This window comes from Chionomys nivalis, chromosome 9, assembly GCF_950005125.1.
Source record: "Chionomys nivalis chromosome 9, mChiNiv1.1, whole genome shotgun sequence".
Taxonomy (NCBI): Eukaryota; Metazoa; Chordata; class Mammalia; order Rodentia; family Cricetidae; genus Chionomys; species Chionomys nivalis.
The window spans coordinates 30,599,668-30,613,207 of NC_080094.1; the positions used below are offsets into that span (position 1 = coordinate 30,599,668).

The following is a 13,540-nucleotide window of genomic DNA, read 5'->3' on the forward strand; positions in this document are numbered from 1 at the left end:
GAATGGATGTTCTCCAAGTCCGGCATTAAACCTATCTCCTAAGTTCAGTCCTTTAGAAAGAAAGACTGGATGAAATTCTTTTACAGCAGAGAAACCCAAGCAGCATTCTTGAAAAGCCTTCCCAGCACTCATAGACACCTGTTCAGAGCAAGCCCGAGGCTTGGGATTCTGTGGATAGCATTGAAGTGCTGGTGCTTCATAGCTGTGAAGATTCTGGAATTCCTCCCAGGAAGTGAGAGTGGGAATGAGCACACACACAATAGAGATCAGAAGATCTGTGCTGCCTACCACCCCCTTCCAGGCTCAGGCTTACCCTCTGCCCATAGCGCTACACAGCTTGACCTCTCTCAGAACTGGAAAGTGACGGATGATATATGCAGAAATATATCACCTTTGAGGTTATGAGTCTCTCAGTAAGTCACCTTTATAGCTAAATGTAAAACGCAGACAACTGGGTTAAAGCGATGTTCTCACTGGAGTCCAAATCTAGTCACTTCCACATCAGAGGGGACTGGCCTGGCTTTCTAATAATTATCATCACTTCCTCCCCTTGGTGCAGTTTCCCAGGCTGACCTCCGCTACAGTAACCTTCCCCTTACTTTCAAAAGCCTGGCGCTTCTCAATGTGCTTTCAAAATACTATGTTTTCCATTCATGAAGCAACAGGAAAAGCTGCCTGCCTTCGGGCAAATGCTAAAAAAAAAAAAAAAAAAAAAGACAAAAGAAAAACAATACAAAACACCCCAAACCAGGTTGGGCAAGGCAGTACACTCCTGTAGTCCCAGCTATTCCTGAATAGAAGGACTGCTGGAAGCCAGACTGTACAAACAGGCTAAGCAGAACAGCAAGACTTCTGACTTAAACAAATAAAACCAACCAAACAACCAAACAAACAAATACACAGCAAAACCAACCCATACAAAGCAGGACGATAGCGCCGGGCGGTGGTGGCACTGACTTTTAATCCCAGCACTCGGGAGGCAGAGGCAGGCAGATCTCTGTGAGTTTGAGGCCAGCCTGGTTTACAAGAGCTAGTTCCAGGACAGGCTCCAAAACTACAGAGAAACCCTGTCTCGGGGGAAAAAAAAAGCAGGACGATGTTTTTATAGGTATTAGTCATAGTCACAACTGCCCTAAAGACAAAATATAAACACAAGCCTTAGCTGAAGGAGTAGGCTGATGTAACAAGGGCTTGCCACAGGTGGTGGCTCATGCCTACAATCCCAGGCCTTGGAAGGCTGAGGCAGGAGGACTGAGAGGGTACGAGGCTGGTCTGTGTCATGCAGTAGAGCGTCACACCAGTTCAAGTTCTGAACTTGCCAACTACTAACTGGAGTGGGTCGACACATCACCTGACTTCCTTCATCCCTCACGGGATAGGATGCAGTTTGACTGGGGTATATGTGGAGGGAGAGTGGGGAGCACCCACTGAAGCAGCTTTTTTAGGCTGCCCAGCTTGTCTGGGAAACTCTACAGATGTGGGCTTCCCTCCTCATTAGGGATTTCAATTTAAAAATAAGAATTGCAATTTTCAGGGAGTTTTGGAGAGGATGAGCTTCTGAGTGATAAACACACACACACACACACACACACACACACACACACACACACATACACACGATAACGATAGGCAAGCTTCCTGAGACCTTCTTGAATTGGTACTTAAAGAATGAGCAGGGAAGCCCAGGCAGAGGGAGGCCCAGTTCCCAAGGAGCTCCTGCTCTATGGGCTGGCTGGTGCTGTCTGCATATGTAGCTCACTCCTGCCAGCAGCCTCCCACCTTCCCCCAGCCCTGGGAGGAAGCATTCCATCCTCTTTTCTAGGTAGGAGCCCCCATGGCTAGGAATTTGGAGTTAGTTGGTCTTCAGAAGAGGCCAGACTGTAGGCTGAGGGGAGGAGGAGGGAGGAAGGAAGGCAACTTCTATGACTATTTTGCATTCTGAGGAAGTCTCCTGAAGAGTTTTCAATTCTGAGACACATCACAAAGACACATTCCTTTCAGCCACTCTCTCCTTCTCTCGGGAGCACCCCAGCTCCTCTAACCACGCCCAGGCAACCCTGGGCTAGGTCAGAACACCACAAGAAAACAAACAGGGCTTTGAGTCCTTTGTGACCAAATCAAAGAGCTGCTCAAATTCAAAGTAGGAGAGAGAGAGAGAGAGAGAGAGAGAGAGAGAGAGAGAGAGAGAGAGAGAGAGACTCTACCACACACTGTTTACTACTTTCAACAAACACACCCAATCAGAAAGTAGAAATCTGAGTTTAGCTAAACCATGGAAATGTTTGCAAACTCTTGTCTGTTGCTACCCACTGACTGAAGTCTTTCAAATTAACCTTTTAGAGTCAATCTTCCAAACTTAAAACAAAACAAAACAACAATAATAATAAAAACAAAACTTGGAAACTCTTGCCCTAAAAAAAAAATTGCTTGCCAAATTCAAATTTGCCTTGGCAAGCTGTCTACCAAAGGAACTATTAACCATCCAGCCCTTCTGTGAGGTCACAGAAAGAGCATTTCCCCTTGACTCTGGAGAGAATGCTTCTCATGTGATCTCCAAATTACAGCACTCATTATAAAGGTACACCAAACAAACTAGGCCTCCCCTTTCATGTTGATTCCCCAACTGTCCCTGATCTAGACACTGTAGAGCGAAGGAAGCAGTGCGGATATGCTTGAGGCAGGGCAGGGTCTGGGGGTCCGAAGTCGGTCTGTGTTCTGCGTTCTGGGCTGGGGCTTGCACACAGGTGTGCTCTTCCCACCCAGTCTTCACACTCCTAACATATGCTACAGAACAAAGCACGCACAGCCGCTCAGATGACAGCAAACATGTTGGCTAGAAGCAGGCAGCTCCCACAGAGTCCCACGCTCAGAAAATGCTCGACAGATGTGTCACACACACACAGGGCAAGAGCGGGCGGCAACTGGGACCCGCCAAAGCAGGACACTTGTAGCCTGATGTGTAGCATATGCCTTAAAAGGGAGATCTTTCCATTCAAATCAGGTAGGAGAGTGTGTCACTTGTAACTTAACAGCAAACTTCATCCAAAACACCACTAACAAGACGCACCATCTGACAAAGGTTACAGCAGTTTTTACATTTGAAGGCGGGGAGACAGGCACTTACCAATTTGGTCTTCAGGGATCAGCGACTCGATAGGGGGGTCCAGTTCGGAGCTCTGAGACAAATAGTTCTTGACCTGGGTCATAAACTGTCGGATGGTCTGCAGCATGTCAGTGCTGGACACATGGCATTCCTTGTTCTCCTTCAGGAAACTCACATAGTCCTGCACCAGGCACCCGAAATAGGTGCATTTGTCCCGGGACAGCTCGGCGATCCTGCGGACCATCCGCTTCTCAGGGGTCATGAAGGAGCTGAACACCCCGCTCATCTTTCGCAACTGGGACTTGACGAGCCTGGGCAGCACAAAAGAGCTGTTCCTCTTCTTTTTGGACTTGATGGGAGGTGCCATGGTCTCCTGGTCACTCTCCCCTTCGTAGTCCTCCAGGCTACTGGTTGTATCAGCCTCGTAGCCATACAGGGGCATGCTCCGGTCGAAGTCCAGCGAGTCGGAGGAGGAAGTGGAAAGGCTCATGTCGCTCAGCCTCTGCCTGCCTCCATGGCACGGTGGTGGCTGTGATTCAGAGTCGGGCGGCGCCCTTGTGCAATCCCCGGGGGCGTCCCTAGGCGGGGCTCCACCTGCGTGCCCAGCTGTGCCCAGCTCTGGCTCAGGCTCAGGCTCTGGCTCCGGACTCCGGCTGGGCCGGCAGGCGGTCAAGGTCTTAGCGCTGCCTTCCGCTTCCAAAAAAGAAGCCTGCTTCTTCAGCCGGGGTGGAGGGATGGGAGTTGGTTTTGTTCCAAGCAGAGCTACGTTCCCATGTTTGCTATGGTTGACTGTTTCTGGCATGCTCGTCTGGGGTTCAGTCCTGGATAGCCCAGGGCTTGTGTGCAGACTATTAATAGCGGGTGGCGGGGGCCTGGGTGGGGGGGACCGAGGCCTCTCGGTGCCATTCGCGTTGGGAGTCCTTGTGCTCGGCCGCTTTGGGCCTGGGCTGAGGTCCTGGCTGTGCACTTTCAAGAAAAGAGGATTAATAAAACACAAGGCTCCGTTGATCTGGCTGCACTCCAGCTCCGAAGGCGTTCTGGTTTTTATAGAATGCACTCCGTTTATAAGGCAGAGCTGACGCAAGGAGGCAGGGCAGATGCCGGCTGAGGAGAGAGGCCTATGGAGAGGTGGGGAGTTTGGGGGTTTGTTGTCAGCTGAGGAGCTCCAAAAATCTGAAAGTCATTATCAGCGAAGACAAGAATGTAAATATAGTGTACTTGGGCCATTCCTTTACAAGTAACACACACACACACACACACAGAGAGAGAGAGAGAGAGAGAGAGAGAGAGAGAGAGAGAGAGAGAGCGCCTGCCTGTAGAGCAACAGAGGCTTAACTTTGGGTCTGCCTTTTTCCTTTGTGCCCTTCCCCCACTATGCTTCCTTACTAAAAAGGGCAGAAAGGCAGCCAGGACCAGCTCTGGTCTTACAGGAAAACTCCAGGGACTTCTCACCTTCAAAGCCTTTGAGAAAGGTTGGTTGAGCCAACAGACAGCTCCAGCCCAGCCCTTCACACAGGTAAGAAGGACAAAGAGAACTGGAATGGGTCCAGGCTAATCTTGTAAAGGGCACAGGGCTACTGAGTTTGCTTTGCGAAATCCCACTCAGCCCTGAGAGCAACAGCACCCTTTCCTCCCGGATACCCTCCAACGAGGAGGCTGCCAGCAAAGGCATTCATAGGCCTCCAAGTTCCCCTTTATGAGGTAGGACCAGCAGCTGGGCCTGAGGGATGTTACACAATCTACTGGAGCTTTTACACATTCAGCGTTAAAATCCACCAGAGGAAAACTACATTCAAGAGTCCCATCCCTACAGGGTGGGATGGGGTGGGGGAGCGGTGTGTGTGTGTGTGTGTGTGTGTGTGTGTGTGTGTGTGAGAGAGAGAGAGAGAGAGAGAGAGAGAGAGAGAGAGAGAGAGAGACTTTCTAGGTTCTAGACACCTAGGTATGAGGCTTTAAAATCCCAAATTTCTACTCAAATACTGTGGTCTGATTGTGAACCTATCCAAAGACCAAAGTCTTAAATCCCTTTTCCAACCTAGAAGGAAAACATTTAATGAAAGTTAAGCCCATACTGATTCTGCCAGAGCACTGGGATAAAGTCAAAGCAGGTGAACTGTGGGTGTTGGCTCATTGTCAGACACAGTCTGGCAGGATTGTGGGGCTTTGGGGAAAATCGGCAAAGAGGCAGACTACTGAAGTAAGCGCTAGCCCCAGAGTGAGGACCTTTGGTGGGAAGAGGGGCCTGGCCCACAGCAGCAGGGTGGGGGCTGAGTAAGAGGGTAAGAGAGACAGATGTCACTCAGATGCCATCATCACTCCTTACAGCCCCAGAGTGCCACTGCTGTCTGTGTGCCGCTTAAAAGCCACACATGTGTATGCTGAGATGCACCTCACTGGACCTCTCTGTTAGTGCTGCCTTTCCCCAGAAATATGCCAGAGAAAGAGAGGAACCTGGCAGGCCTTAAGCTGGGCTCTCTACATCTGGGGAGCCTTAATAGTTTGAAGGGTTAAGTTAGAAGACTTAGGAGTTACCCAGGCACACTTAGCCCCAGTATTTGAAAGTGGGATGAACATTTGACTTGGGTAAAGAGTCCCAGAAAATGTGATTCGGGGATCTCAGGGTTCTGAGAGCTGCATTTTGTCATGCAAGTGGATTCTTTTTCATTACAATTGTGTGTTTGATGTAGTAGTGGAACCGTGGGCAGCCCCACAGGGATACATCTTAGATTCATTTTAAGATACACCCAGGCAGGGGTACCCACTTACTCAGTCCCAGCTGGGCTAGTTCTTCAAGCTGAGACTCCGTCTTGGCTGTTGAAATGGCATAAGGTAACTTCAAGGTGAATGGCAGAACATCCCTGATATAAAGAAAAAGGAAGAGAATGTTGGTAATTACATGGCTACTGACTCTCTCATGCATTCATTTTCACTTTAGAGATGTTTCATATTAAACTGTCTAAAACATCACAAGTTGACACCATACCACATCTAACCAAGCGTCTCTCTTTTGGCAGCTCTCATCTGAATTATCACAGGCCAAGACACAAGGCTGCCTGATTGAATCTGTGCCAGCGGTCAGGTTCTCTGCTGGGTAGCATTGGGTATGTAGAGTTCATATCAGGATGTCTGACTGTGCGGGTAGATCCATCACCCCTCTAAAGCAGCATGTCTCACTTAGCTAGATGCCTTCTTAATGTTGGACTCTCACTCTGTAGACATGAATGCTCAATTCTTAATCCCCACTCTCTTACAGACAGCAGATTCTCAGCCAGTATCTGCTGGCCTCTCATATACAGTTTCATCGTACCGTTTGCCAAGCGGAGATCACTCCCGTGGCCCCTGTCTGCCAGAGATGAAAGTCTCTACTGTGTTTTAGGGCTGGTGTACTCTAACTTGGATGTATACAAGAGTCCCTGGAAATCTCATTACACCACACACCGAATGCTTAGAGTCAGGAGGTCTGGATGGTGCTCTTAGGCCATGAATGCTTCTTGCCACTGAAACAATCTCTGAAGGCAAGTTCCAGGTGCTTCATGCGGATAACTGCTAAGGAGGGTGATGCCATGTGCTGATAAGCCACATGCAGAGGGGGCCCCAGAGATCAGCAAGCCTGCTAGGAAACTATCAAGCTGACATCAGGGTCCAGTCATAATCAGGGCATACACTCTTCTGGAGCAAATGATGGATGGGCCATGGTGTGTTTCTTAGAAAGGGTTTTAGCAGATGGAATAAACGGTGGTTTATTTTCATATGCAAGGCTGAGAGACAAGCTCTAAGAACCCATAACGTTAACACAGGGCTCAGCCTAAACCCCCACCCAGGAGAAAGTCATATTCAATGGTGACTTGAACAAAAAGGTATGTTAATTTTTTCTTTTTGGTAGTGGTTTTGGCCTTAAAAAATTATCTACTCTTTCCCTCCATAAATGTTTATTATTATCTATAATAAACAGACATTGTTCTGGGCCAGAAACAAAACCTAATAAAGTCCCTGCCAGAATGGAGCACTGTGCCAAAGAACATCAACAGAATATAAACAAGTAAGCTATGTATAGAATGTAGGGAAAGGGTCACCAACCATGGGGAAATGTGTGAGGGGGAAATAAAGACTATTGGAAGCCAGCAGGTGTGACTGTGCACACCTGTGACCTCCGCACTATCTGTGATAGGGAGACTTCACCAGGAGGATCAGAAGTTCCAGGCCAGCTGCAACTATACAGCAAATTCCACAATAGCCTGCCCCCAAAGATCAAATAAAATAAATAAAAATAAAGGAGGGCCAGCAGTGAGATGGCTCAGTGAATAAAGGGGCTTGCCATGCAAACCTGGCCCCCGGAGCTTGACCCCCTAAAACCCTGGTTTTCAGGCGAGAGGAGGGAACTGACTCTAAGGGTTGTCCTCTGGAATGCGCATGCTCACCATGGCACCAGCACGTCCCCTCCCCTCACATGACACACACGCATGCACATGCTCATAAAAAAACATTTAAGTTAAAGTATTTAAAGTTGATTTAAGTATTTAAAGGTGATTTTTTCCTATATATAGGCTCCGGAGATGGTTCAGTAGTTACAGCACTTGCCTTACAAGCCTGAGGAACTTGAGAACCCATGTCAATGCCAGATGGACAAGGTAACCCCTGTGATACCATAAGGTAGCGGTAAAGGACTCCCAGAGCAAGCTGGCTAGTGAGAATAGTCATATTCCTGAGCTCTGGGTTTGACTGAGAGACCCTGCCTCAGAGAATAAGGTGGAATCATCACCGAGGGTGATTCCTGACACCAACCTCAGGCCTCCACAGGCACATGCATGTAAGTGCATGTGCACCCCACCCACATACATGTAAAATGCGTATGTACTGTATACACACACATGAAAGTAGAAAAAGAGGTATCCAGTGAGCAAATCACACAGGGAAGACGATTCCAAGATGATGGAGCAGTATGTTAAAAGGGCCTGGGGTTGGGGGTGGGGTCTGGCACATGAGGAGAGCAGCCAGTAAGTCACTATGGCTAGCGTGGAGTTGGGGAAAGATGGGAATGCAAGCTTCTGCCTGTATTTTATCATCATTATCAAAAAAAAAAAGTCTTGAAAGTTTCTGTTGAAGAAAATCATATACCAAATTATCCTATTGTTTATGGTAAGCTTAGGCAACATTCTGGAATGCACTAGATCAAATCTGGATGACTGGAGAATCTTGAAACCCTTAGAGCTGTTGACAGTCAATTACAAAGTTGCAGAGTCAATGAAAATAACAAAGCAGGTGTGGACCAACACCCGATAGCGTCACCAAAGCTCTACCATGCTCTCTCACATGAAGCCAAGAGGCTGTTTTTCCTGAGGGTGTCCAGCCCTGGTCAACTCCTGCTTCCACGAGGCCTCTACACCTGACCTAAGACTGTGAACACCTTCTTCTGTGTCCTGGCGAGGGCAGTGATCCTGACTCTAATCTGAAGTGGAGACTAATGGGAACTGGAGTGTTGTAACATCAAAGTGTACCACAAACCCATATTCGTAAAACCGCACTCAGTCCATTCAAATCTACTTTCTTTACCCACTGTGGAGAAAAGTTACGTGTAACAAAACCAACCTATGCTTATGTTAAGCTTTTTCCTAGCTCAGCATGCTAGCTGGAGTTTAAACATCATCTGACTGGCTTGGGTGTACTTAATGACATAGGACAGGAAGCTATACCTGACATCCGATAATAGATGGTTGTAGCTTTTGACTTATTTAGACAATTAGATGTTATGTATGAACTGCCTCTCATTGTGTCAGCCAGGAGTACCTAGCATTGTCACACACACGCACACATGCGCGCAAACACACACACACACACACACACACACACACTTCCTTCTTTATTTATACCTCATTAAAAAAGGAGCCCTGATATTAAAGTTTGCACATAACAAACAAAATAGAGCCTACATCTTAATGCAGAACTTTCCCCTAACAGATTCAGGCCATGCGCAACCTGGATTTACTTTATCTTTGCTCTGTACGCTTTATTTCTAAAGAGGGAGAGACTAACATTATTCAGCAGCGTCTGCTGCCATGCACCAAGTAGTTGAGTACCTGTGGGGCCCACTGACCATGCTGGGAAGAAACTGCATTCATTGGTATCAGGATCATGCAACCACACTGACTGGTGTAGGCCTTGATGCACCCCGTGGGACACACGGCAGCACAGCAGGGACTGGAACTAGCTGTGTTGAAGCTCAGGTGTGTGTAGTTGGCAGAGTAGAGTGAGGAAACTGTGGGCTTTGGCATCAAGATAATAATGGATTCAAATTCTCGGTCTCTCTCTCCCTCCGCCCCCCCCCTCCCGTGTGTGTTTCTTGAGTGCTGGGGCTACAGCTGTGTTCTGTACCTGCTAGTTTGATTTCTTTTTTAGATTTATTTATTTTTCTTATATTTCTTCTTGTATGTATAAGTGTTTTGCCTACATACATGTCTTATACTACATGTATGCCTGGTGCCCTCAGAGGCAGAAGAGCATGTTGGATCCCCTGGGACTGGAGTTATAATTATGAGCTAAGACTTGAACCCTAGTCCTCTAGAATAACAGTCAGTGCTCTTACCCACTGAGCAATTTCTCCATCCCCCTATAATTGCTGGCTTTTGATTATATGGTGATAAGTATCATGGGATTTCGATCCATTTAGCCAATGACTTGGGGCAGCAAGCTCTAGAGTGTGGTCTCATCTGCTACAGGACAACTGATAAGCTGAGGGGGAAGGGTCTCTCGCTCCCTTGCTCTAGCGTTGGCTTGGGTGGTAGGAGAGAAGGCAGTTTGGTGTTGGTGCTCTTTCCCCTTTGGCAGAACAACCGTGGTGGCATCTAACCTGTCCTGTATCAGTGAGTGTTCACCCTCATTATACATAAATAAATTCTTTAGAGCCTCTCCCAGACTTTTGTGGATTCTCAAACAGGTAAGCAAGCACCTCATTCCCATAGTTCTAACTCACAAGGCTTCTGGAAGGGCTATGGATAATGTGCCTGTTGTGCCTGTCACAAATATAGAAGACTCTAGATACTATTTCAATATTAAAAAGCGTGGTCCAAGCCTAGGAGTGATATTGCCATCACCTAGGGCTTGCTAGGCATGCAGGATGTGGCATAGTCCAGATCCTCTAAATTTGATTCTGCCTCTTACAAGAATTACAAGCGATTCTGGGGAACTGAGCCTGAAAGGTGGCTGGTTCTCTATACTCTGTTGACAATACCTAAGCAACAGGGAGCTAGCTCTGTGGTGCTACTGATCAATGGCGCTCATTACTTCTGTTCCCAACAGTGCTTTCCATTGAGTTGATCCAACACCGCAAATCAGGTGTCCACTAACCGTGGCTTCTCTTGTCCATGTATACTTGACACGTTCTGTGTGGGAACCCACCCTAGTCTCTATGATGGATTCTCTACGAGCCACCAGGTAGAGGATTTCAGAAATCTGTACTTTGGAAAGACTGAGCCCTGTCAACCACTGCTGACCAAGAATGTCAACCAGTGGTATTAGAGGAGAAATCAAAGAGCATCAAGTGCCTTGGCATTTTGAAAAAAAACAAAAAACCCCACAAAACTCTCAGGCCCCTTTACTTTCACAATATTGATGCTGAGATCGTCCTGTAAGTACCTCAAGTGAGGTCTATGCTTAGTAATTTACCAACGGCCTTAATTTACCTTCTGACCTTCAATCACTAGCCTGCCTTGCTACTCCAGCAGGTGCTCTGGCCTGCTTGAAGTGTGGGGGGTAGATAAGGGATCTTCTCTGTGTAGTTGCCAAGTATTTGTGGGTGGAAGGCTCTTTCCCCAATAGCCTGATTACCAGGAGGCAAAGTTGGAAGGAAGGCTGTCAGCTAACTTCACCTCTGTCTCACAGGGCAGCACTGACGTCATCTCTATCCTGGTTGGCTTTGCACTAGACCAGGTGGGTCTGCTGAGCGGGGAGGGGGCTGAGGGAAGGGTGGTGCCGCTGGAGTTGCGTCCTGGGGGCTACAGAGGTCTTCTGTCTTCAGGAAACACATTTCTGTGAAACTTTTAAAGATGGGAATTGCAGTTTGTCATATTATTGGGGTGTTACTGGCATCCATTTTATCGGGGTGCTGCTGGAATTCAGTGGTATGGTGCTGGGAAAGCTGGATAATCTCATTTCCTGAGACAGTGCCTCACACAGAAATGAATCATCCTGGATCCCTAAAGTCTTTCTTTTTTAGAGGTATTTTGTGCACAATTTTAATATAATTCTGAATAGTCAGGATATAATTACATCAGGGGAAAAAAGATTTGTACTTCATTCTAAACTTTGCCTCCAAAGCATCCTATTTGCATGGAAGCAGCTCCCCGCAGTGGCTCGTGTGACACCCACCACTGCAACTGCAGCATAGCTTCTGCCTGCATCTGAGTCATTACATGTGTGCACTAAATGCAAAGATATGGTCCATCATAGTCAACTAAGTAACGACTTCATTCTCTTAATCTAAAATGATGTTCTGTAACTAGTCGTACTTCAGAGCTTCAGAAGCGAACCACACAGGCTCCAGTGACCCTAACCTGGCAAGCAGGTGGCATCTCCTTGGGGTGAGGCGCTCACCAGGCAGGCACTGTCCATCCTGGAAGCTGCCCTCATGTTCTTTCTGCTGATGAGCAGTGCTAGGGTCTCCCCTGGAGATGCCTCCTCTTCCTCGGGCCATTTATGGCTCAGCCTCAGTTAGCCTGAGAGCTGAGTTGCCATGCCATGCAGAGAAAGGAAAGTCAACAGGTATGATGAATGCTAAACAGCCTAATCCTTAAAATAAACCAATCAAAACCCAGATGACTCCCCAGTCTCGCTGAGGCAGCCTTGAGTTGTGACCTCTGAAAAGACATTTCCCGTAGCCTCTGTAGTGAGCAAACAGAAAAGTCAAGGAAGCCAGCCTGGGCTCTGCCTGGTTAGAATAGGCAAGGCCCAAGCTGGCCAGCTGCTCAACCATTGAGTGTTCTTGCTCTTGCAGATGACCTGAGTTCTACTCCTAGCATCCGTACGGTGGTTCACAACCATCTGTAACTCTAGTTTCCGAGGAATCTGACTTCCCTTTCTTTTTCTGTGGGCACAAGGCATTCAGGTTGTACACAGACGTATATTCAGACAAATACTCATATGCATAAAATAAAATGTAAAAAATCTAAAAACAAGAAAGAAAGGAAGGAAGAAAGAAGGAAGGAAGGAGAAAGGGAAAGAAGGAAGGAAAGCCTGTAAGGCCAGCTTCTACAGGCAGCAAGATTTCTTTGCTTAATTACTTCAAGAATGCTAGCTCCATTTGGCTGTTTTTGTTTTGTTCTTTGGCAGTGCTAGGGATCAAACTCAGAGTCTCATGCTTTGTAAGCAAATGCTTTACCACTCAGCTGTGACCCCAGGCACGAGAACACTGACTCTGAAAAGCTGTTATTGCTGCAAAGAAGAGAACAATAATAGAAACCTACAACTCACATCCTTTCCATACTGATCACATTCTGGGCCAGGGCTTAATTTCAACCATTAATTCAGTCCTAGAGAGGATGAGAGCCTCAGCTGGCCCGAAGAGCTGTGCAGGATTTATGGATTGAACTAAAAAGTCCACACTTGAGAATAGACTCTGTTCCCCGGGGTTTTCAAAAACATTGTCAGGAACCTTAAAAATTTACAGGTTTAAGTACTGGTTTCATCTGTCTGTCTGTCTGTCTGGATGTGTGTGCACGAGCATGCATATGTTTATACAGGGGGGTATATTGCTATATGGGTGTATACTTGAGTGTGTGTGTGTATTTTCTGCTCAATGGATCTAACCATCAGAAGCCATGGGACCAGCTTGAAGAAATAACCACATCAATGAGAATTTGCATCTGGAGGGCCAGGCAGTTGTTTCTATCTTAAACCTAATACTGGAATGGGTGAACATCTTATTTAAGTGGCAAATCCTTCCCTGACAGCTCTTAGGTGACCAGCCTTCCAGATCCCTTCTCTAGAGCGAAGTCCAGATCATATCACACACCAAGCAGGTCCTTCAAGTCATGAGATGTTCCTTACCTGCTGATGCAGTAGAAAGCAATGAGCCGGAATAAATCTGCAAAGCTGATTCCTGAGCCTTCCAGGGAAAAGGCTAGAAAAAAAAAAGAAAAAAAGAAAAGAGATTCCAGAAGGTGGCTGAATCTTCCTGAGTGTCTGGGAAGGAACAGCATCTAATGCAGCATATGTGGGTCCATTTCCACCCTCTCAGACTACTGTGCAGCTCATCCAAACCAGCTGTGAGGGGGCTGCCTGACAGCCAGACACAGCTTTAAACAGTCAGGCAAGGGCGGCCTCCCTGACTCATGCTCAGCACACGCTCTATGCCTAGTAAACAGACACTTACATGCACCTCTCTGTTTGTTTTGAAGTTCAGAGCACAGAGTTTGGGCAGGGCCAAGGGCTCATCTGGCTGCAGTA

The 13,540-nt window shown here is 47.3% G+C and overlaps 1 protein-coding gene across 5 annotated transcripts in view; it reads right to left on the minus strand.

Annotated features, from left to right (window-relative positions):
• Rin2 (Ras and Rab interactor 2) overlaps positions 1-13,540 on the minus strand; it is a 165,551-nt gene that overhangs the window by 21,161 nt on the left and 130,850 nt on the right. For all 5 annotated transcript variants that reach the window (XM_057781495.1, XM_057781494.1, XM_057781496.1 and 2 more), the window contains 3 exons: positions 13,142-13,214; positions 5,870-5,961; positions 3,125-4,276 (listed from right to left, as the gene is read on the minus strand). In XM_057781495.1, coding sequence (XP_057637478.1) covers positions 3,125-4,276; positions 5,870-5,961; positions 13,142-13,214 — 1,317 coding nt within the window. The remainder of the gene's footprint in view (positions 1-3,124; positions 4,277-5,869; positions 5,962-13,141; positions 13,215-13,540) is intronic.